The sequence below is a fragment of the Dasypus novemcinctus genome, chromosome 2, assembly GCF_030445035.2.
Source record: "Dasypus novemcinctus isolate mDasNov1 chromosome 2, mDasNov1.1.hap2, whole genome shotgun sequence".
Lineage (NCBI taxonomy): Eukaryota > Metazoa > Chordata > Mammalia > Cingulata > Dasypodidae > Dasypus > Dasypus novemcinctus.
The window spans coordinates 146,729,027-146,753,245 of record NC_080674.1 but is presented as its reverse complement, the minus strand read 5'-3'; the positions used below and the strand labels follow the sequence as shown (position 1 = coordinate 146,753,245).

At 39.4% G+C, this 24,219-nt stretch overlaps 1 protein-coding gene across 1 annotated transcript in view; it reads right to left on the bottom strand.

The window, feature by feature from the left end:
* The window catches only part of CTNNA1 (catenin alpha 1), a 184,215-nt gene that overhangs the window by 113,054 nt on the left and 46,942 nt on the right, over window positions 1-24,219 (bottom strand). The window contains exons 4-7 of the mRNA XM_058279415.2: window positions 22,376-22,542; window positions 21,099-21,218; window positions 11,256-11,522; window positions 8,745-8,948 (exon numbers count right to left, since the gene is read on the bottom strand). Coding sequence (XP_058135398.1) covers window positions 8,745-8,948; window positions 11,256-11,522; window positions 21,099-21,218; window positions 22,376-22,542 — 758 coding nt within the window. The remainder of the gene's footprint in view (window positions 1-8,744; window positions 8,949-11,255; window positions 11,523-21,098; window positions 21,219-22,375; window positions 22,543-24,219) is intronic.

The window sequence follows — 24,219 nt, the reverse complement described above, 5'->3', positions numbered from 1 at the left end:
GTGAGCCCCGTAAGGAGAGCTGCCCAGCGCGAAATAAAGTTCAGCCTGCCCAGGAACGGCGCTGCACACATGGAAAGCTGACACAGCAAGATGACGCAACAAAAAGAAACACAGATTCCCGTGCCGCTGACAACAACAGAAGCAGACAAAAAAAAAGAACACGCAGCAAAAAGACACAGAGAACAGACAACTGGGGTGGGGGGAGGGGAGAGAAATAAAGAAATCTTTTAAAAAAAAATAATGCTGGTGGTTTCAGTGATTTAATGCACACATGACTTTCAATTATCAAAAACTGTAGTAACTTCTTTCAAATTTAATTATATTTCATTTTCATTTCAATCCATTCACTTTTTAAGCTTTTAAGATTATGAACCCATCCAAACTGTTTTCCTTACTCTAGAACCCTCACTGGCAGAAAAACCTTAGACAGAATAGGAACAAATTAAACTTAGCCACAATAACTGATTTCATTTCAACAAAACCTGGAAGTCGTTTGGGGAACAACAAAGATGCACTGATTGGTCATAAAACTTGTCATGTATTTGAGGCATTTCCATGACATGAAGTAGGCAGGAATCAAATTCATTGTTTTTACATACTCCCCTCTGAGAGAGTTGTCCAGTTACAGAGCCAAGACTACCCTCCAACTCTTCAAACCAAAGCATAAGCAAGAGCATTAAGGCTGAAGATCTCCTGACCCCTCAAGCCTTGAAAAGGAAATTCGGGAGGGGCAAAATGGTGGCAGAGTTGGAAGCTCCAAGAGTCAGCTCCTCCTGCAATGCTTAGTAACCACCCAGAGCAACTTGAAGCACCTGTTTGGGGAGACTCAGGAGACCAGAAGAGGATCCTGCAACATCCTTGCAAGAGTGGAAGAAGGATACTGCCTATCTGCAGTGAAGACTCGTAAGTACAGCATGCTACGGAGGCCAGTGCCCATTTCCGACTGGAGGGACAAGATGCCTCCTGAACTATTATTATTCCCTGCTGGAGTTGGAAGCTCCATTTCCAAAAAAGAGGAGGAAGAGCTGGTTAGTCCCTGACTTCAGCTAATAATTAGTAAATTCAGCTGGCTAAAGTCCAATCATAAGTACAGCTAAAGTATGAACCTGTCCAAGTCAGAAATAGGCAGCAGTCTCAATTTTAACACCACACCCAGCATGAGGGGAAGAAGCAAGGCTGACTGAAATCACAGTGACAGTATGGAGAGGCTTCTTTTAATCCAGGTCAAATTGCTGCCCTAGCCTGGGCTCCAGCTGAGCCTCTGGCAAGGAGGAAGCTAGGGGAATTTGCACCAGCTTCTCTGGGCAACTACAGTGGCTTTCAGCCCACACGGACTAGATTGTTGGGCACTCGTGTGGCACCATCCCCATCCCTGAAAGGGTAGGAGGAGGGAGAGTGTTTCCTCAGTCTCTCTGGGCAACTGTAGACACTTTCAGGACGCACAGACTAAACTGTGGGATAACTGTAGCTCCACTGTTGCCCCTGACAGGGCAGTCTCTCTGGGCAGCTGCAGTAGCTTTAGGCCCCAAACACAAGACTGTCGTGCACACCTGTGGCTCTAGCCCCACCTGTGGCAGGAGAGAAGAGGCGCTGGTACCTTGTCGGTCCATCTGGGCAACTGTGGTCAGTTTTGACTCACGTGACTTAAGTTTATTGCCCACAACACCTGCGGCTTCATCCCTGCCCAAGGCAGGAAAGGAAGGGCAAAAAGTTTCATCAGTCTCTCTTTTGACAACTGCCAATGGTCTTGGCCTGCTGGCCTGGACTGCTGCACACGGCTGCAACTCCATCCCTACCCTGGCAGGGAAGAAAGGTGGGAGAAGCTTCATCAATTCCTAACTCGGGCAGCTTCAGCCTCCACAGCCTTCAGTACCAACTGCATCCTCAGCTCCTACTCTGAAACCAACAAAGGAGAAAGGGCAAGAAACAGATGAAAAACAGCTGAACAAACTCAACTGGCTAAACACAAGCCACTATAAAGATCCAAAATACATTGAACCAAGAGAGGTTATAGCACAAAACCAATCAAATAGAAAGCCCTAGGCTAAAGAAAGAATCCAAGCCCAGACTAAATACATCAAGTAAATCAGATGCGAGACACCAATAAAAAATTACAAGCCTTGAGGAGCAAGTGTAGCTCAGTTGTTGAGTACCTGCTTTGCATGGATGAGGTCCTAGGTTCAATCCCCGGCACCTCAGGAAAAAAAAAAAAAAGTACTGCAATAAATGTTTGTATTAAAAAAAAAATTAGAAGCCATACTAAGAAACAGGAAGATACGGCCCAGTCAAAGAAATAAACTAAACCTCCAGATGACATAAAGGAGTTGAGACAGCTAATCAGAGATGTTCAAACACACCTCCTTAATGAATTCAACGAGATAACTAAAGAGATTAAGGATATTAAGATGACACTAAGTGAGGACAAAGAATTTGAAAGTATACATAGAAAAATAGCAAATCCTATGAGGATGAAAGGCAAAACAAATGAAATTAAAAATACACTGAAGGCATATAACAGCAGATTTGAAGAGGCAGAAGAAAGGATCAGTGAGCTTGAAGAGAGGGCCTCCAAAAGTGAACACACAAAAGAACAGATAAAGAAAGGAAATAATTGAACAGTGTCTCAGGGAACTAAATGAGAGCAAGAGACGTGCAAACGTATGTGTCATGGGTGACCCAGAAGAAGAGAAGGGAAAAAGGGTAGAAGGAATATTTGATCAAATAATGGTAGAAAATTTCCCAACTCTTTTGAAGGACATATATATCTGTGTCCAAGAAGCACAATGTACTCCCATTTAAATAAATCTGAACAGACCTACTCTGAGACACATACTAATCAGAAAGTCAAATGCCAAAGATAAAGCAAGAATTATGAAAGCAGCAAGAGAAAAGTGATTCATCACATACAAGGGATACCCAATAATATTAAGTATGGATTTCTCATCAGAAACCATGGAGGCAAGAAGGCCTTAAGGTACTCCAAGAGAAAAACTGCCTGCCAAGAATCTTACATCTGGCAAGACTGTCTTTCCAAAACTAAGGGCAAGTTTAGAATATTCACAGATAAAAAGAAACTGTGTGTAGCCAAGAGATCAGCTTTGCAGGAAATACTAAAGGGAGTGGGACAGCCTGAAAAGAAAATACGGGAGACAGAGAACTAGAACAGAGTCTAGAAAAAAAGATTATATCTGAAAAAATAACTTACCAGTGTAAAAACAGTGGTTAAAATAAGATGACAGATAAAACCCAGAAGTCAAAATGAGTGACGTAAGACCAGTTAATGGATTAAAACTCCTCAATTAAAAGACACAGACTAGTGGAACAGATATGAAAATATGAGGCATATATATGCTGTCTACAAGCGGCTCACTTTAGACCCAAGAATACAAATAGACTGAAAGTGCAGGGCTGGAAAGAAGATACCCCGTGCATGCAGTAACCAAAAAAAAAGGTGGAGGAGCTATACTTATATCAGATGAAAGAGACTTTAAAAGCAAAGCTATTATTAAAGATAGGGAAAAACAATATATATTAATAAAAGGGGCAACCACCAGGAAGAAATAACAATCATAAATGTATATGCACCTAACCAGGGTGCCATTGCTCTTGTGGCTTTCTCTCTTAGCATCCCTGGGTTCCTCTCTGTACTTCCTCTCTCTTTTCTCTCTGTATCCATCCCATTTTTAAAGGACTCCAGTGAGAGGATTAAGACCCACCCTGGGATACAACTTACTGAATTAATCTAATCAAAGGCTCTTATCTGAAGTCATTTAATCAAAAGGTTCCACTTACTTAAGTTCACACCCACAGGAATGGGTTAGCTCTAAGGACATGATCTTCTGCAGTCCACCCAGCTTCAAACTGTCATACCTTGTCAATGTTTTTTATTTCTCTTCTGGCTTCAAGTTACTGCCTAATGTCTCTGTATTTCAGCCATTTCTACTAGGATCAGCCATCTGGTAAGGAACGTAAATGTCTTCATTTCTCCTTCATTTCTGAAAGATAACTTAAAAATATATAGAATTCTTGATTGACAGTTTTGTACTTTTTTTTCCCCTTTGGGGACTTTAAATGTGTCATCTTGCTGTTTTCAGGTCTCCATGATTTCTGATGAGAAACCCTTTATTAATCTTATTGGGGAGAGTTGAGGCACCCTCTCAATAGAGAGGTGGAGTGGACATAGCCATCCCAGGGTCCACAGAATGGAGGAATAGAGTATGGATTAGAGTGGACTTACTGATACTCTATTCTGGAACTACTGTGATCAGTAGTGGAAGTAAATGTAACACTGAGATGGAGAAAATGGACATGGTAACTGCTGAGGGTGGGAATGGGAAGAAGAGATGTGATGTGGGGGCATTTTCAGAACTTGGAGGTGTCCTGGGTGGTACTGCAGGGACAGTTACTGGGCATTGTATGTCCTCCCATGGCCCACTGGGTGGACTGGGGGAGAGTGTAAACTAATGTGGACCACTGACCATGTGGTACAGCAGTGCTCAGAGATGTATTCACTAAGTGCAAAGAATGTCCCATGATGATGGAGGAGGTTGTGGTTATGGGAGCAGTGGGGTGAGGGGGGTGGGGGGCATATGGGGACCTCATATTTTTTTAATGTAACATTAAAAATAAATTAATTTTTAAAAATCTTATTGGAGATTCCTTGTAAGTGACAAACCACGTCTTTCTTGCCGCTTTCAAAATCCTCAGTCTTTGAATTTTGTAAGTTCACTATACAGCCTGTGTCCTGGTGTAGATAGATCTCTTAAAATTTATCCTGTTTGAAGTTTGTTGAGCATCCTGGATGTGTATATTCATGTCTTTTATCAGATTTCAAAAGTTCACAACCATGATTTCTTCAAATTCTTTTTCTGGCCCTATCTTTCTCTCTTGACCTTCTTGAACTCCAACCATGCGTGTGTTGGTATGTTAGATGGTGTAGCAGTTTGATATGGTTATGAATTCCAAAAATAGATATTGGATTATGTTTGTAATCTGGTCTGTACCTAGGCGTGATTGAGTTATGATTGGGGTTTTGACTGGGCCACGTCTTAGGGTGTTGAGTCCTCACCCAATGGTGGGTAGGGACTCACAGATAAAAGGCATGGCAAAGGACAGAAATGAGGGTTTCTGATGTTGGGGTTTGATGTTGAAGTCTTAAGCTGGAGCCCCAGGAAGTAAGCACACAGAGGAAAGAGAAGCAATCTCTGGGAAGAGAGGACCTGAGTCAGGAGAAGAACACAGAGGAACAGAGATGGCTCCTTAGACAGGGCAGAAACCCCAGGGAGAGAGACAGAGCCATTCACCTGATAGTCTACAGCTGACCTTGTGGAGAGAGGCAAAGTCTAGAGAGCGTCATAGTTTACAGCTGACCTTGTGGAGAAAGCAGCTGAGCCTAGAGGAACCCAGGAAGCCTGAACCCTGGCAGACGTTGGCAGCCATCTTGTTCCAACATGTGAAAATAAACTGGTGAGATAAGTAACTTATGCTTTATGGCCTGGTATCTGTAAGCTCCTACCTCAAATAAATGCCCTTTATAAATGCCAACCAATTTCTGGTATCTTGCATCAGCACTCCTTTGGCTGACTAATACAGATGGTATCCCACAGTTCCCTCAGGCAATGTTCATATTTATGTTTTCTTTCTGCTCCTCAGATTAGAAAATTTCTTGTCTTCAAGTTCACTGATCCTTTCTTCTGCCAGTACAAATCTGCTGCTGAACCCATCAACTGAGTTTTTAATTTCAATTTACTGTATTTTGCAGCTCCAAAAATGATTCATTTTTATCATTTCTTTATTTTGTCCAGAAAGCATTTTACTAATTTCCTTTAGTTCTTTGTATATGGATTCCTTTAGCTCTCTGAACATATTTAAGACAGCTGATTTAAAGTCTTTGACTAATATTTCCAATGTATGAGCTTCCTTGGGAGTGGTTTCTGACAAATTCTTTTCTTTCAATAAATGGGTCATATTTTCCTTTGTATGTATTATAATTTTTGTTGAGAACAGGACATTCTGAGTATTATGTAGTTTAATCTACTTCTCCCACTGCTTGGGTCACATCCGCTCCCTTACCACCTTTTTTTTTTTATATTATGACACAAAGTACTACTTGTGTTAACACTCTTGGGAGAAACCAAAAGGTTACTCATGACAAGGGGTGAACAGATACAGCAGTGTGAAATTATTTTATGTATCTGAAGAGAAATATTATGTTTGTAAACCAATCTGTTCTTTTAGTGTGATGTCCTTTGATCACATTAAATTCAGCTGAGGAGCCTCTGATTACATTTCAGTCAATTTAGGGCTCTTTACTGAACTACATCAATGAGATGTGACTCAGGTTGAGTCTCTGCCCACTGCTGGATCTGATATCAATGAACTCACAGGGACAAAGGAAAAAGGGAGCCAGTATATTCGATTCTGCAACGTGAGAGAGAGGACTGCTTAAGCATGACGCCCCCATGAGGCTGGGCCCATGGAGCAGCTCAAGAGGAGACCAGTCCTGCTAGTGCCTGAGAGCTCACAGCCGAACTTGGGATGAGAGCAGAACAGCCAAGACTGAATAGGAGGTCCAGAAAGAGACAAGCCCTATGCCTGTTGCTCAAAGTTGAGCTCTAGGAGACAATAAATTCTGGAGAGGAAGGCAGAGACCTCAGCAGAGATTGGAGGCCATTTTGCTTCACTATGTGGCAAGTGACTGTGCTCCCACCTACAAAATGGAGGTCCTGGGTTTGGTTTCTGGTGCTAAAGAAGACAAGCAAGACAGCAAGCTGATGTGAAAGGCTGGTGCAGTGAGCTGATGCAACAAGATGACATAAGAGACAGGAGAAAAACATAATGAGAGGTACAACAAAGCAGAGAGCAGAGGTGGCTCAAGTGATTAGGCACTTCCCTCCCACACTGGAGGTCCCAGGTTCGGATCCCAGAGTCCTTTAAAAAGGAAGGTAAGCATACAACAGATAACACAGCAAGCACAAACAATGAGGGATGAGGGGTGGGGGTAGGATAAATAAAAAAAATAAATCTTAAAAAAAAAAAAAAGAAGCCAACATGGGAGAGGATGTAGCTCAACTGGTTGAGTACTTGCTTCCCATGTATGAGGTCCCAGATTCAATCCCCAGTACCTCCTATATATATATACACACACACACATATAAAAGAATTTTTAAATTTTTTTTTTTTTAAGTCAACACATTTCTGGTACTTTGCATCAGCAGCCCTTCAGCAAACTAAAACATTGTCCCAGGGATCTAACCAACCTAAGAACTCAAGGGATGTCTTGTAGATAGATAAGGAAGCTCTAATATGGAACAATCAGAACAGATTTATCATATACTTTTTCCCATCAAGGATGTTTTTAACACATTTTCCTAATCATAACTATACCAGACACTTCTGAACCACTCCAACACTCCACAACAGCAAGTAATTCACATACATGCCACGGAACCTTTGTTTCCCTGCTCAAGACTCCAATATTGTGTACTATTCTTCACCTTAACCATTTTTCAAAATATTTTCTGATTTTCCAGCTTAGAAACATTTTTAAATGTGCTTTATCAACTGCTCTTTCCATTTGATTTAACTAAATCTCTAATCTCATTTTTCTGAGGTACATTACCTAAGATCAAATGCGGGAACAGCTTAAAATAATTCCATATGCTTCACTAATTTCACAATATGATACAAACAAGATAAACACAAGAAGGCATTCATCTTCATCCTAGGAATTCTGTCATAATTCACCATTATACATTCACTTATATAAGTATAAGTGAACAAACAAGATGTACAGCAAATGAACAATAAGAAAGGACCAAGATTTTTTTCTGAAAAGTGTTTATATATGCGGGGTGAGGGAGCGGGGAAACGACACTAGTGACAAGTAATTCATCTTGGCCCTCTTTTCCTTAAAATTATTTTATACAATTATTTAATTTATTACTTCTTTGCCACTACAAAATATTGGCTACCAGGTCTAAACAACAATGACTCTAAGTTAGCATAATTGGACAACAGAGAAAAAATCCACAATTTTAGTATTATAGTATAGTGGAGAAAGTGGAGAAAGGCAAAAAAAAAAAAAAGAGGTGTCAAATTCCACAGCACAAGTTTTCAAACACAAACCAAAAAAACTTCAAAAACACTACCCGGTTTGCCTAATAACAATTTTATTTGGTAATTATCTACTTTTTTGACATTTTATACAGTTCATAGAAAAAAATTTTCATAAACTACACATATTAAAGAGACAGGTAGTCAACATTCCCTTTTGACCAAAAGTAGATGGCCACCTAAATATAATAATGTAATTTAAACTATGTAGCAGGCTCTTATTCTTAGGAGAGTCAACTAAGTATCACAATGTCTCCAACTTATTTTCATACGTTTCAGAAGAAAAAAATATACATGTGTGTATACATATATACACATACATGCATGATCATGCGAATTATTCTGTGCAAGAGGAAAGAAAAGTAAATGTGGCAGGATGTTATTGGTGCATCTAAATAAAAGATATACAATTTTTATAATTTTTTTTAAGTTTAAAATTTCTAAAAATAAAAAGTTGGGGGAGGAAATGCCACCTAGAAAGCCATTTATCCATTCCTTGAAGAATTGTCCATCAAAAAAAGCCTAGAAGCCAAGACCATAATTGAGATTTATAGTTAAAACATCTCATTGGTATAGAAAATTCCTCAGACATGAATACCTTAATTCAAAAGAAAAGTTCTGATACTCACATTGCCCATGTACTCCGACAGGAGATCCTGCAGGGCCTGGCGGACAGCATTGCACTCCGCCACAATTCGCTCACGCCGGTCATCACGTGTGCAGGATGAGTCGGCCATCAGGGCAGCACCGCTAATGATGCTTTCTAGGCGCTCCTCCAGGGAAGGCCTAAAGCGCTCCTCACTGAAGCTCAAGGGGTCCACAATGATTTGTTTCTGCAAAGGAAGCATTACCAAATATTAGTGCTAATCACTGATGCCCCCGTTATCAAAAGTAAGCAAAGTATTGATTAGGAATGTCAAGATTTAATACAAAAATTCCAACAGATGAAAGAAAGATATGTTTTTTGGCAGATGAGTGGTCATAGCTTAAGTTGGCCTGTGGTGGATCAATTCACAAAGGCGTTTGAAGAAATTCTATCCAGCCAAAAGGGGACTGGTTAAGTTACATTACCACAAATGCAAATACAACGGTGTTAGCATGAAAATCATGCTCAAATTACTTAACCTAATTATCTACAGGTCAGTGTATAGATATTAATAATCACCAAATAAGAGGAAAACAAAAGTTACCTCTCTCTTTTTATGTGCAAAATATAGACAATATCCTAGTTATATGACATTAGCAGAATTATTTTGCCCCAGAAGTTTTTAAAAATAAAAACAAAACAATCATCTGTCCTCAAAGTTTCAGAAAGGAATGCATTTATAATGAAGTTCAATATATTTTCCTCACATCATTCATCTAATCAAATTTCATAAATAACTCAAAGTCTCAAATGTATCCTGTGGTGCCAAAGTTAAAAGATTTTCTTTCCTCAAAGACCTCCAAGACAATTCTTCCCAAAAAAGCTACTCTCTGTAGTCTAACTGCCCTTATTAGAATAAAATCTTTCTCCTCTTTCCACTGAACACAGCCACTGTCAGTGACAAGTGACATCTGGTTACAAGCAAATCATAGGTACAAAGTCAAACATCAACACCCTCAGACAGCAGTACTGGCCTCTCTCCAACTCCTCTGCTTGACTCAATTTATCCTCATACTCGTGTCTGTACAAATATTCTGCCTTACTTTTTCTTTATAGGGACCATGCTCCAAGCATACTTTTCATCCTTTTCTTCCAAAGAACCCTCAATATTAACATTGAACATGCAATACCTTGAGTTTTTTATTAATCTACATTTAAACTGGTCATTTTTCTTACCAGATAAGGTGATCAAAGGATTTATCTGGTCAAACTGCATATACAATGTTTTGTGGCCAACAGGAATGAGAAATGCAAGGGCAGAGAATTTTAATAGAGTCTTAGAGTTGCAACATATCTGAAATCACTTAGTACAACCCCCTCATTTTAAGAATGAAGAAACTGTAACCCTAAGAGGTTAAGTGTCTTCTGAAATAGATCACTCAACTTAGGACAAAATGCTACCCTTTCTGTTTAAAAAAGGCAAATGGCTAGTACTGCCAAATCTGAGGGAGAAAAAATAGTGCCAGTAAGTTATAAGACACATCATACAAGTTTTCTATATAGTTTAAGGTTCCAGAACAAAAATTCAGAAGTTCCAATAGCATGGTCTTTAGGCTTAACACTGTCTTTATGATTTACGGCTGATTTGTAAGTCTTAAATCAGTCGTGTATATTATCATGGATCACTTACCCAAGCAAAAGTAAAGGGGTGAGACAAAGATAACAAAGAAAAGGTAAAGGCAAGGAAAAACTGCACTCCACTACACTGATTCTATACTTGAAAGCATCCTGTTTACTTATGAAAGATGATGGTCACCTAGAAGACAAGTCTTTCTTACTTTAAAAAAAAAAAAGCTGCCCCAACAGTTGATTTAAAAAACAAAACAAAACAAAACAAGACCTTAAAAAATCTTAAGCTGCTGCCATCTACTGGAAGCCACGAGGCATTGTGGGTAGCAATCAAAAACACAAAACACTATGCACAGGATAGTGATCTAGGGCATCATCAAAAAAAGGTCATACTATGGCATTATCCTAAGAAAATATTTTAATCCAAATTTGCTTCTGCTTGATTAAATTTTGTCCATTATTCCAACTTCATCAAGAAGAAAAGTGTATCTAAGGTAGACAAGATTTTAGGATGACAGCACTTCTGCGACAGTCACGATGTGTCGGTATCTCCCACTAGACTTTGAACAGAGCCTATGTCCACAATGTCTCCGTATCTGCCATGGCCTCCCATCTGCCAGGAGATCAAACTCTTGGTTGAAATGAACCAAACTCACATCCTCAATAAAGAATGACCTCATAGAAAACACAGTTCATAAAAGAATTCAGACATTTAACTCAAATTTAAAAAAGAAAAGACAAATGCTGCTGTAGACCAAGTCAAGATCAAGTAGACTGATGATTCATAACTCTTTCTTTCCACTTAGATTGCAAATCTAGTGGAAACTAAGCTTTCATCAGAAACCTTGATCACAGTTCCCCCAGGAAACTGTTGTCTTTTTGGGCAATGATAAGAGCCTGAAGTTTCCTCCCAAGTACAACTTACATCAAAGTTATTGAGCGCATATGCCAGTTCTCCTCCTCCACCCTGGTGCTGGGAAGCATCATCTGACGCGGTAGCCTGGGCTGCGTTAGAAATGCCTGTGACCGCCTGCTGCAACTGCTTGTATATCAGATCCCTGTTGGCCTTATAGGCTGCAACATCTGGGTGCTGTAGGCATGCCTGGGATGCAGTATAGAGAATCGGAACATTTTTCTGGAGGATTCCTCTGGCTGCAGCCATCTGATCACGATGGCCTACATCTTTCAGTTCCTACAAAATAAAAGAAGAAATTAGAAGTCTTTGTATGGGGTATATGCATATAAAACTTTGACAATAAATACTGAGAAGCTAGAGTTTCTTCTAATTAGACACTATTTTCATTAACAGTCTGCCTTGGAAGTTAATTACAAAGGAGGTAACTATGCCTTAGAATTTAAGAGATTGAATTTTAGAACCAGACAGACCTGGGTTTGAATCTCCAGCTCTACTTTCTGGCTATTGTGTCCTTACTTAAACTCTCTGTACTCAGTTTCTCCTTCTGCAAAACAGGGCCAAATAACAGTATCCTTCATATAACTGTCTTGATGACTGAATGGGATAATAATGCATGTGAAGCACCTATGGAGTACTAAATAAGGCACTACATGAAAAGCAATTCCTAAAATTGCCTAGCATCTTCATTACAACCATATAAAGATGTACGTACATATTCCAACCAAAATAGAAAGATTATTGAAAGACACATTTAAACAGCTTAAAAGTCAATATAAGGATTGTGTTTCTGTCACACAAGCTCATTATAAGAGTTTTGTTCAATGCAATACCAATCAAAATGCCAACAGCTTCCTTTACAGAATTAGAAAGGCAATTATCAAATTCATTTGGACAGGCAAGTGTACCCAAATAGCCAAAATATTCTAAAAAAGAAGAGTGACTTGGGAGGACTTCACTGCCTGACCTTGAAGCATATTACGAAGCCACAGTGGTCAAAACAGCATGGTACTGGCATAAAAATAGACAAATCAATCAGTGGAATAGAAGTGAGAACCCAGAAATAAACCCTCATCTATAGTCACCTAGTTTTTGACAAACCTACGAAATTAATGTTAATGGGACAAAACAGTCTCTTCAACAAATGGTGCTGGGACTACTGGATATCTATATCCAAAAGAATGAAAGAGGATCCCTCTCTCTCTCCCTATACAAGAATCAATTCAAAATGGATCAAGGACCTAAATATAAAAGCCAGGACCATAAAACTACTAGGAGAAAATGGATGGACACCATCTTCAACACCTTGTAGTAGGTGATGGCTTCCTGGACCTTACAACCACAGCACGTGCAACAAAAGAGAAAATAGATAAATGGTATCTCCTCAAAATTAAGCACTTTTGTACCTCCAATGACTTTGCCAAAAGGGTAAAAAGTCAGCCAACTCAATGGGAGAAAATATTTGGAAATCACATATCCAATAAGGGTTTAATATTGATGATATATAAAGAGATGCTACAACTCAACAATGAAAAGACAAACGACCCATTATTTAAAAATGGGCAAAAGACTCAAATAGACATTTGTCCAAAGAATAAATATAAATGGCAAAAAAACAAAAACAAAAAACAAAACACATGAAGAAATGCTCAACACCACTAATGATTAGGGAAATGCAAATCAAAATTACAATGATATCATTTCACACCTATCAGAATGGCCACTATTAAAAAGTTAGAGGGAAGAGAAGAGGACTTGGCCCAATGGATAGGGTGTCCGCCTATCACATGGGAGGTCCACAGTTCAAACCCCGGGCCTCCCTGACCCTTGTGGAGCTAGCCCATGTGCAGTGCTGATGCGCGCAAGGAGTGCCCTGCCACGCAGGGGTGTCCCCCGTGTAGGGGTGCCCCATGTGCAAGGAGTGCGGCCCGTAAGGAGAGCCGCCCAGTGCAAAAGAAAGTGCAGCCTGCCCAAGAATGGCGCCGCACACACAGAGAGCTGACACAACAAGATGACACAACAAAAAGAAACACAGATTCCCGGTGCCGCTGGTAAGGATAGGAGCAGTCATAGAAGAATGCACAGCAAATGGACACAGAGAGCAAACAACTAACTGGGGGAAGGGGAGAGAAATAAATAAAAAATAAATCTTTAAAAAAAAAAAGTAAGAACTACAAGTGTTGGACAGGATGTGGAGAGATAGGAATACTTATTCACTGTTGGTAGGAAAGTAGAATGGTACGGCCACTGTAGGACTGTTTGGCAATTCCTAAAGAAAATTAATATAGAGTTGACACGTGACCCTGCAATAGCACTACTGTGTATATCCCCAGAAGAAATGAGAGCAGTGACACATACAGACATCTGCACACTGATGTTCACAGCGACATTACTGACAATTGTCAAAAATTGAAAACAACCCAGGTGTCCATCAACAGATGAATGGATAAACAAACTGTGGCCTATTCACAAGAAGGAATATTATGTAGCTGTAAGAAGAAATGAAGTCGTAAAGCATATGGCAACATGGATGAACCTGGAGGACACTGCTGAGCAAAAGCAAGCCAGAGAGAAAAGGACAAATACCGTACGACTGCATTACTATGAACCAAATATACTGTGTAATATATTCATGATTCAAAAAAAAATTTATAGGTACCCAGTACATTTAATTGAAAAATGTATGATGTTTTTATCCAACTGTGTTTTCTTTTCAGTTTAAAATTATTTATATTTTCAATTACTAAATGTACAAAATAAAGCTGAAAAAAAAGAAAAAGTTTTGTGAAATTTGGGTCAGGATATCAAAGGCATATATAAACTACGCAAACTGACATAGGTGAGGATGTGGCAGGCTAACTTCACAAGCACATAACTCCACCTCTTCCCTCGCCCTCAGACCACCTTAGGACACAGAGTATGTGTATCCTTCACAGGGTAAATTCAGTAGTTCCCTCATCAAAAACAGGCCATTAGGGGAGTGGATGTGGCTCAAGCAGTTGAGTGCCTGCTTCCCACAAAGGAGGTCCTAGGTTTAGTTCCCAGGGCCTCCTAAAAATAAAACAAAAAAAGAACCACAAGCAAACTCAGGGGAGCTGATGTGGCTCAATGACTGAGCACCAACTTCCCACATACAAAGTTCCCCAGGCCCCGTACCTAAAACAACAACAATGGGGGGAAAAACACAACAACAACCAGACCATTAAATTCTTTTACCATCTATACACTTATGAAGGTGTTAATAATACAGGGGACATATAGGAGTTCTGTATTTTCTGTATGATTTTTCTGTAAACCTACAATTTTCCTTTTAAAAAAAAGTTGGTTCTAGGAAATAGTTCCAGGAATGGGAAAGATTTTGCATAGGAAATTGATGTTTCTCCATATTCGTTTCTGTATTTCCCATGGTCATGTATTAGTTCGAATAAACTTTTTGAAATTTGAAAAAAAAAAACATGAAGGTGTAAAGCTGAGTCCCACGTGCTCCGTGGTTTTGATCCATGATTTTATTTTATTTTATTTTATAGATTTATTTCTTATTTATTTCTTTCCCCTTCCCCGCCCCACCCCCACCCCCGGCTGTCGGCTCTCTTTGTTCATTTGCTGTGTGTTCTTCTGTGTCCGCTTGCATTCTTGTCAGCGGCACCAGGAATCTTTGTCTCCTTTTGTTGCGTCATCTTACTGCGTCAGTTCTCCAGCTGTGCAGAGCCACTTCTGGGCAGGCTGCACTTTTTTCACACTGAGTGGCTCTCCTTACGGGGTGCACTCCTTGCGTGGGGCTCCCCTACACAGGGGACACTGCTGCGTGGCACAGTACTTCTTGTGCACATCAGCAATGTGTGTGGGCCAGCTCACCACATGGGTCAGGAGGCCCTGGGTTTGAACCCTGGACCTCCCATGTGGCAGGCAGACGCTCTATCTGTCAAGCCAAACCCGCTTCCGGATCCATGATTTCATTGTATCACTAGGTACAGATGTGACCTTGAATGAAATTGTCCTTTTTCAACTTCCTCTATCCCACAATTATGATTCACAGTAAAAGGATTTGAGGTTTCTACTACTGGCATCTACTTGGTAGAAAACTAGGCTGGGTAAGAGATGGTAAGTGACACCAACAATAAGAAAGATTGGAAGGGGGTACTTCTGGCATCCTGTTGTTAATTATATTACTCAGAAAAAAATAACAAGTATTTAGTAAATGTGGATCAATTAGGGTGACAGCCTGACTGACAAGATCTGTTCCAACCCTGATTTACATGTGGTCACTGATTTCCAATGTTAATGTCGCCAAATGAATCTTCTGAGTACATAACTAAATGTTTCAAAAGTATTACATATGTAAATAGTAAGAGAAAATTGACTAGCACAAAAAGGCCAAAGTCAATTACTCAATTAAAAGTCTGACTTAGCTATTTAATGGCTCATCTTTCTAGATGAGCTCCTAATTAAGCATTAGTGACACCAAACTGTCTTCCTTTATCTGAAACTTCATCTCATTATATATTTTAGGTCTGCATCTTTATTCAAACCTTGTATAATATGACAGCTTACTTTTCCTCCTAGAATTCTTTTCTCATTTGGAATCTGAATTTGCATTTAGTAGCTCATGGAGCCCCAAATGCCCTACAGCACAGTACGTTAAGCTAAATATTCAGAAAACAGGACCCTATGGATTTAGAGAATCAGGGATCATTTCAAGAATCAAGCTATAACAAGGGGTCGAGACTAACCATTATGCTTCAACAGCTGGTGCACATGTTCTATATGGCATTTCTAAATAATCTTGCCCTCACCACAATCTCAGAGATTCTAAATCTTCCAAGAAGGCATTCGCCTTTAAGCATTTATATTGTCCCCAGTTCTATAAAATGCTTTGCAATCAACTTTGGCATTCCTCCTAAGTATCTATAACCTAGATCAGTACAGCTACTTAAAGGTTACCAAAGATACTTGTGGTCATAGAAAGTTACTAGGTATCAGAATTGCTATTCAACACCTGACCTTCCTAAAGTCACTGGCTGACCTGGTATAAAGTTTTACCTTCCCAAAGACTATATTAAGGTAAGTATTCAGGAACAGGACCCTGTGGATTTAAAGAATAGGTGATCATTTCAAGATACTGAACCTAACCACTACACTAAAACAGCTGACGCACCTGATCTGTGTAGCATTTTCTAAACATATTGCTTTCACCACAAAGTATCTCTGATAGACTCCTATTTACCCAGTATGGTGGATATATTTTAATCTATAATGAAAATGACAACTAAATAACCATCATTAGTCCTAACTGCTGAAAGTGTTCAACTTCCTCTCTTCAGCATTGTTGTTACCTCAACACAAAGAAACTATATTTTGTTAAGATAAGAAAATGGATATTGTCCACAGGGCAGCACTATTCACTGTAATAAGAATCAATCAAAATTATTCTTTTCAAGACATATAATGTGAAGTAAACCAGATTAACGAAAACAGAGTTCGGTAAGGAAGTAACTTTAAGCTGGGCTCTTTAGGGCCTTGTGACTGTAAACTTTTACCCCAAACAGATACCCTATATAAAAGCCAACAGATTTCTGGTACTTTGCATCAGGACCCCTTTGGCTGACTAATACACAATCTAGTCCAGATTATTTACAAATAAAATACTGGCAGTACTATTACAAATGCCTCTGTTCACGTTTTTAGAAAAATAATCATAGAAACCAGAGTTCACTATTGCCCTTAAGGAAATACTCCTTTTTCTAGACTAGTATTGCCTGCAAAGATGAGATACTCATTGAAGGGGTAATTATTACATACTATGTTTGGGGAAAGAAGAAAAAGTCAAAGGTGATAATATCCCAGGGGCCTAAACATACAGCAGTGAAGGAAATCTGTCAGAAAACACACAGTGGGAAAAACATGGTCAGTTACTGAAGGACGCCAGGGTGCAGTACCCAAAGGGAGAATGAAGTTTAATTCCCAAGAAAAGCATTAGTTACAGAAATACATCTCAAGCCCAGTCCTAGTTTTGTGAACAGGAGGCACACAGGAACCCAGGAGTTCATAGCCAGCTACTCAATGGATTTTCTTATAGGGAGATAAAGCTAAAAGAAACTAGGTCCAAGAAAACTACAAATGACTGTAACATACCATAAACCCAAGAAAAACTTTAAATGGGAACATGTATCCCAGCAGAGAACAGACAATAAAAGCAAACTGGATATGGGTTAGGGACAATGTTATAAAGATACAGGCAGGGGACAGGGAAACCAGAAGGCTATTAAGGCACTTTAGGTTGAAGGAGCAAGGAGAAATAGCAGTTACTATAACCCAGGGAGCATGCTGTGTGAAGAATACCCTCCCACATACACTTCCAGCCACCGAGGGCAACCAGCAGGGAGGGAGCCACGGGAATCAAGTCCCTAGCCTTACTCTCCTTCCTACTCTGATATCTCTCTGGTGCTGCAACTGACAAACTCAATCAGAAGCCAAAGGACAAAGGAGCACATGGATGAAGTCCAGATGGGTCAGCTTCCTAAAGCAGAGAGCAGGGTGAGTAAGAGTGGAAAGCAGATATAGAGGTAGCACAGAGAAGATTATCCAGCATGTACACAACTCAGGATTTTTGTGATACCTTATTTCAGAAAGATACGGCATTTACCACTACTTTTTAATCTTTTTTTTTTTTAAGAATTCTTCACAGATTGATGGCACGTGGAATTAAAAATCAGGTAGTATTATTTTCCAGTAAGTTTCTCCAACAGCATGCAAGATATTGGACTGTTGTTGTGTTTTACCTCAAGATCATCTATTTATTTATTCTACCATTTTGCAAAGATGCACAATAGTAAGTTAACAGTCTAAATGTTCTTATTTTACTCAAAAAATAAATGTCTTCATAAACCAAGATCAGACTAGATTATAAGACAGCAGGACTGTCCAAACTTTCTTTTTTTAACCATGACTAACATTTATTTCACTTACTCAAATGAGAATTTACATTAAGAACTTTAGGTAAAATAAATAGTGAACATAATTTGGCCATCTTGCCATATTTACAGAATTATATTATCAAACAAGTAATCATGATCAATAAGCAACAGCAAAAAGAAAAAAATCCACTTATGATTTATATGATGGCAATATAAGCCAAAAGAAGAATAAATGATAAAAGGACATTGAATCTACATTAACTGAATTACTCAGGCAGTACACTAAATCTATTATTCTATGTAACATTAAGTTTTGGAAATGGAAAACCAGGATCTTTATATGTACAGGGTCAGTCTGATCACATCTTGTGAGGAACATGGAGTTAACCTATAGCTTGAAACATGAGCAATAACTACTATTCACCAATTGCCTACTGCTGAGGATGTTTAGTGTCAGATGCATATTAAACATTTTACCTCCATCATTTAATTTAATCTTCTCAACCCTATGGGGTAGAGATTTTACACTAATATAACCAAATGAAAGTTACTAAGAACTCTCCAAAGCCAGATGCTGTCATATATTAGACATTCACAGTATTAACAACCATCTTCCTTTAATAAAAACAGGAATGGGTCTGTAATAGGCACTGCTGGTTGCCTACTCAAATCCATTATCTTCTTTGACCACCACCCCTATTTTCTTCCATCTGTCTGAACTCCTGTTGGATTCCTGGTCCCCAGGAAGGCTACCCTAACCCTATTACAGGGCAGAAGGTGGGTCTTGATTACCCAGTCAGACATGGTAACTCCATTCCTCTTGAAAACAATTCAGATTTAGAGTAAGTGATCTCTAGATTGTTGCTTATAGAGAGCCACATGGAAGAAACGTACCTTTTTGCCCTCTGGACATTGATGTGTGCTAATGTCATGCCTAAAGCTTCTGCAGTCATCCAAAGACAGGTATATACTGCAGACAGACTGAAAAATATCAAGAAACTGGACCATCGATGACACTGCAAAGCCCTTATATTTAACAAGTCTGGGATCACTTAATCTACCTTGGGACTTCTAGTTAGTGAAAAAATAAATCCCTCATTGTTCACTCAGTTTCAGAGCTGCATTTCTGTGAACTGCTGTGCAAAGTATCCTGATAAACATATTGCCTAATCATAAAAATTCACCTTTAAGAGGCTGTGACAGTTTGAAGCTTTTGTGAATCCCAGAAAACATCATGTTCTTAGAACTGATCTATTCATGTGGGTGTGGGATCCTTTGATTGTAACCCCTTAGGGCCTTTAATTGGACAATGTCAGTGAGGTGTGACCCATGTTAGGTCCCTGCCCTCTTGTGGGGTCTTATTTAAGAGGAGAACTAAAAGCAGAAACACACAGAGAAAGAGAGCCATTGCCATTCTGACCCTGCATGTGAGAGAGGACTCCAGGACCTCCTGCCGCTGCAGAAACTCGAATAGGCTAAAAGAGAGGCCAGGGGCTGGAATCAGAGGAGCAGCCCGAACCTGAAGAGACAGGCCCAGGAAGAGATGAACCTTATGCCTGATTGCCCAGTTGAGCTTGGGGAAAAGTACACCTGAAGGAGAAAGCAGAGACCCCATCTTGCCTTGCCATGAGGCAGGAGTACAAGATCACCAAAAGTCGACCTTTCATGAGACAGAATCTCTGATGATGCCTTGATTTGGACATTTCCACAGCCTTGGAACTGTAAGCTTTTACCCTAATAAATTCACTTTATAAAAGCCAACCCGTTTCTGATATTTTGCTCCCAGCAGCTTTAGCAAACAAAAACAGGGGCTCTTTTTAAAATTAAGAAATACAGGGAAGCAGATTTGGCTCAACTGATAGAGCATCCACCTACCACATGGGAGGTCCATGGTTCAAACCCAGGGCCTCCTGACCCGCTTGATGAGCTGGCTCACGCACAGTGTTGATGTGCACAAGGAGTGCCATGACACACATGGTTGTCGCCTGCATAGGGGAGCCCCATGCGCAAGGAGTGTGCCCCATTAATGGAGAGCCGCCGTGTGCAAAAAATGTGCAGCCTGCCCAGGAGTGGTGCCACACACAGGGAGAGTTGACGCAGCAAGACAACGCAACAGGAAGAGATACAGATTCCCGGTACCACTGACAAGAATACAAGTGGACACAGAAGAACACACAGCGAATAGACACAAGGAATAGATAATTTGGGGGGGGGATGGGATAAAAATAAATAGACATATAGACAGACAGACAAATAGACAGAACAAACACAAAAGCTTGATCAGGACTATGGATGTTTTAAGAAGTTGGGTAGCTATGTTATGTGCTCCTCTCTGCAGAATACACACCTTAAATACAGCATCCAATAGGAAGAAGACAGGACAGGTTTCAGAGCAGCCTAAGAACAAAATTAGTCAAAAGACTATCAAAGCTTGGAAAAATTACAACCGTGTTCCAAGTACCACAAAACACAAATTTCTAATATGGTGGATATTACAACAATGAATAATAAGAAAAACTTAGAAGGTAACAAAACAATGGGGAGGTAGAAACATTTTCTGATATAGAGGTAATTCAAACATTTTTAACCTGTTTAGGTTTCAAAATTTTGAATTAAACTCTACCACCAACAAAAGTTAATCCTTGAGCACATATAACAAAGGCCTATTACCTTCCCTAGATACTACCTTGAGGCCGAACTGCAAAGCTACCTAAAGTAAAATTGGCATGAGAATTACAATAGGAGCATAAGGTAAATGAAGCTTTATTTCAGCTTTATTAATAGCACAATACGGAAAAGAAGCATCTTAAAATATTTCAGCAGAATTATATTGGCAGAGGGAGGCAATGTAAGGTACCTTCAGAAAACTTAGGCAAATGGATTTTTTCCTACTAGGTATTAAGATAAACAACTTTAATAGATTCCCAAATCATGACTGTACCTGCTGCCTTTTGGCTGCCATAATGTTCAGTTTATCCACTTCAGGCTTCAGGGCTTTATACTGTATTCCTAAGTCTTGTTCAGTGCCAGCATTCCTCAGTTTCAAAATACCATCTTCCACCTATAAAACAGGTACCCCCCTCAAAAAAAAATTCTCAACTTATACAAGTATGTATATAAAGATAAAGAAAGCCAGTACAATACAATGAAAAACTTGGCTGGTCTTTGTTCCCAGTTCTCGGGGAAGTAATTTCTAGTGATAAGGTCTTTCGTTATTCCTGGAGGGCCCAGGGTCACTCCTCACAGTCCTTATGCTAATGAAGTGACAGGGTGGAGGCTGCCACACCAGAAAGACCAACCAGGGGTCTAGAAGGGCAGGCTGCAGATTGAATTCAACCCCTTGATTTCACCAATCACACCTACTTCATGGGACCCAATGTGAACCTAGGACACTTGGAGCTCCAATGACCTTCCACAACTGTCAACAACATCGCTGTGATGAGGTTAACACCATTTGACTCCAGTTCTGACTCCATGTGGAAAGGAAGCTTGTATTTGAGACCCTCCCTGACATCTCCCTATGGGTCTTTTCTTTGGGTATCTTAGTTGTAGATTTTACTATAATTAAGTTATAATCATAAGCATAGCACTTTCAGTGAGTTCTGTAAGTCATTCTAGTGAGTTATCGGATTACTGGGGGTGGTGAGAACTCCCAAATTTGTGGCCCAGTGGTCAGAAGTGTGGAGACCTGAAGGGCAATTTTTTTAACCTGTAGAGTGTGGCCTAACCCTGGATCATTAAGAGTCAGAACTGAAATAAATTAACTGCATTATTTGCAGTTGTGTTTCTGCAATCTACATAGCCAACAATCCAAACAATGGGCCTCAAACATTTGAGCACCTATTACATGGGAGCATTATGGAAAGCTCTGGTTCTCAGCAGGGAGGACAGCATTATATTGACCTCTATCTAAAAAGTATACAATTTACTGTATTCTTGGTTTCTCAACTCTGGAACACTACTGGTATAAGGAAATATTTAATCACTACTGCAAAAGGCAGAGTCAAAACAATACGTTCTTCATTAGAACAAGAACAACACTGGCTCAGAGTGCGGTCAGCATCATGTACACTTGGAATAGAGGAGTAAATGGAAATTGAACAAACATATCCCAAGTTCAAAACCATACAAAATTCTAAGAAATACTGAACTAAGTCCGGCCAGTAGTGGCTTCACTGTGACAGAGAGAATAAATTACAGACCCAGGCCTATACTTACAACTTTCAGTTGAACAAGTAATTTGTAGACATCTGCCATGTCAGCCAAAATCAGCAGCCGAGTAACAGCAGAAAGCAAAGCTCGGGCTGCCCGAACCATGTTGCCCCGCTTCACAGAAGAGCATGGATCATCTGCAAACTCTCCCGCTGCACTCTTCATCAAATCGCCTGTTTTACAGAATGAAAAAATTAATTCAGCAAGAACATATCCAAAAAACTGTTGTTTTTAAAATAAAAATAGTCCAAACTTTAGATATTTCATGCACAAAATTTCATTTATTTTTGTTGTTTGTTTTTCTTTTGTTTTAATGTGTCACCAGGAAAAGCACCCTCATGTATTGCTGGTAGAAGAATATCTCGAATGAGATTTGGCACTACATAGCAAGAGACTTAAGGGAACGGATGTAGTTCAAGCGGCTGAGTGCCTGCTACCCATGTACAAGGTCCTGGGATCTTGTAAGGATCCCCAGGACTCCTTTTAAAAGAAAAAAAAAAGAGGTTCAATTTTTCCCTTTGACCTAATAATAATCCTTTATAGAATGTACCCTTAAAAAAAAAAACCTACAACTTGAGTGGGAGGAAAAAAACAAATCTAATGCAAACTACCCTCACATCCACAGGATGATAAAGAAATATGGCAACCATTATGTAGGACCACCACACTTCATTAACCATCCTGATTATCTAATGTATAAAGAAGCCCTAACAGCCATGATGTGGACCATTGACCATGAGGTACAGAGATGCCCAGAGATGTACTTACCAAATGCAATGGATGTGTCATGATGAAGGGAGTGAGTGTTCCGGGGGGGGGGGGGGGGGGGTTGAATGGGACCTCATATAATTTTTTTTAATGTAATATTTTTACAAAATCAATAAAAATAAAATAAAATAAAATGAAAAAAAAAAAGAATCACTAACAGAGACTTGCCGGTATGTGAAAAGACAGTTCTCTCGGTGACTCGATCATTTTATTCACAGTAAAACACTGGCAACAGCTCAACTACTCAATGATAGGCAAACTAGTTACATATATTATGGTGGAGCCTAACAATGGACTATTACACAAATACTAACACATATCTGAAAAAACGTGAAGGCTTATCAATTAGATCTTAAGTAGAAAAGAGACAAAGTTATAAATGTACATATTTTAAAGAAAAAGTTGGAAGTCAAAGGCAAATGATAGTTACCACTAGATTACAATTTGCTTCTTTACATTATTCTATATATGTAAAAACATTTTCCACAATGAACAGGTATTCTATCTATAATCAGAAAAAAATTAAGCTAAAATGGTATAAAACAGATTTTACTTTAGTTATTAGGGATATCCAGCTTATACAATCATGAGTACAGCGATGCTAAGAATTTACTTGCAACATTTCCTGGAAATCTTGTATAACAACTTATTGTTATTCTAATTAATAATCTATTAGGGTATCTATTGTCCCTTGCTTTTTATAACTGGAAAGAACTATAGGGCTAGGGCTGTGTGTGTCTTGCCCAGCTGCTGGACTGAGAGGACATGGATGATGACTAGGGATTCCTGGAAAAGCAATTATCCCTCCCTTGGCACAGAATGTGTCCACTTCAGATTAAAGCCTAAAGTTCATTCACTTTGTTATTTCTTCCATGAAATATAAGACAAGGCATTCTCAAGAAAGCCTAGCTATTTCTAAAAAGACCTACCAAATTTCTCCCAACTATCAACTTCAGTTGCAGAATATGAGCCGGAAGAAAGCGAGGTGATGGTGTCAAATTCATCCTCATACTCGTAGGTTAATTAGGCTTGGAAGTACTATACAGTACAAAGAGTAAAATAGGCCCCACATCTACGGCATG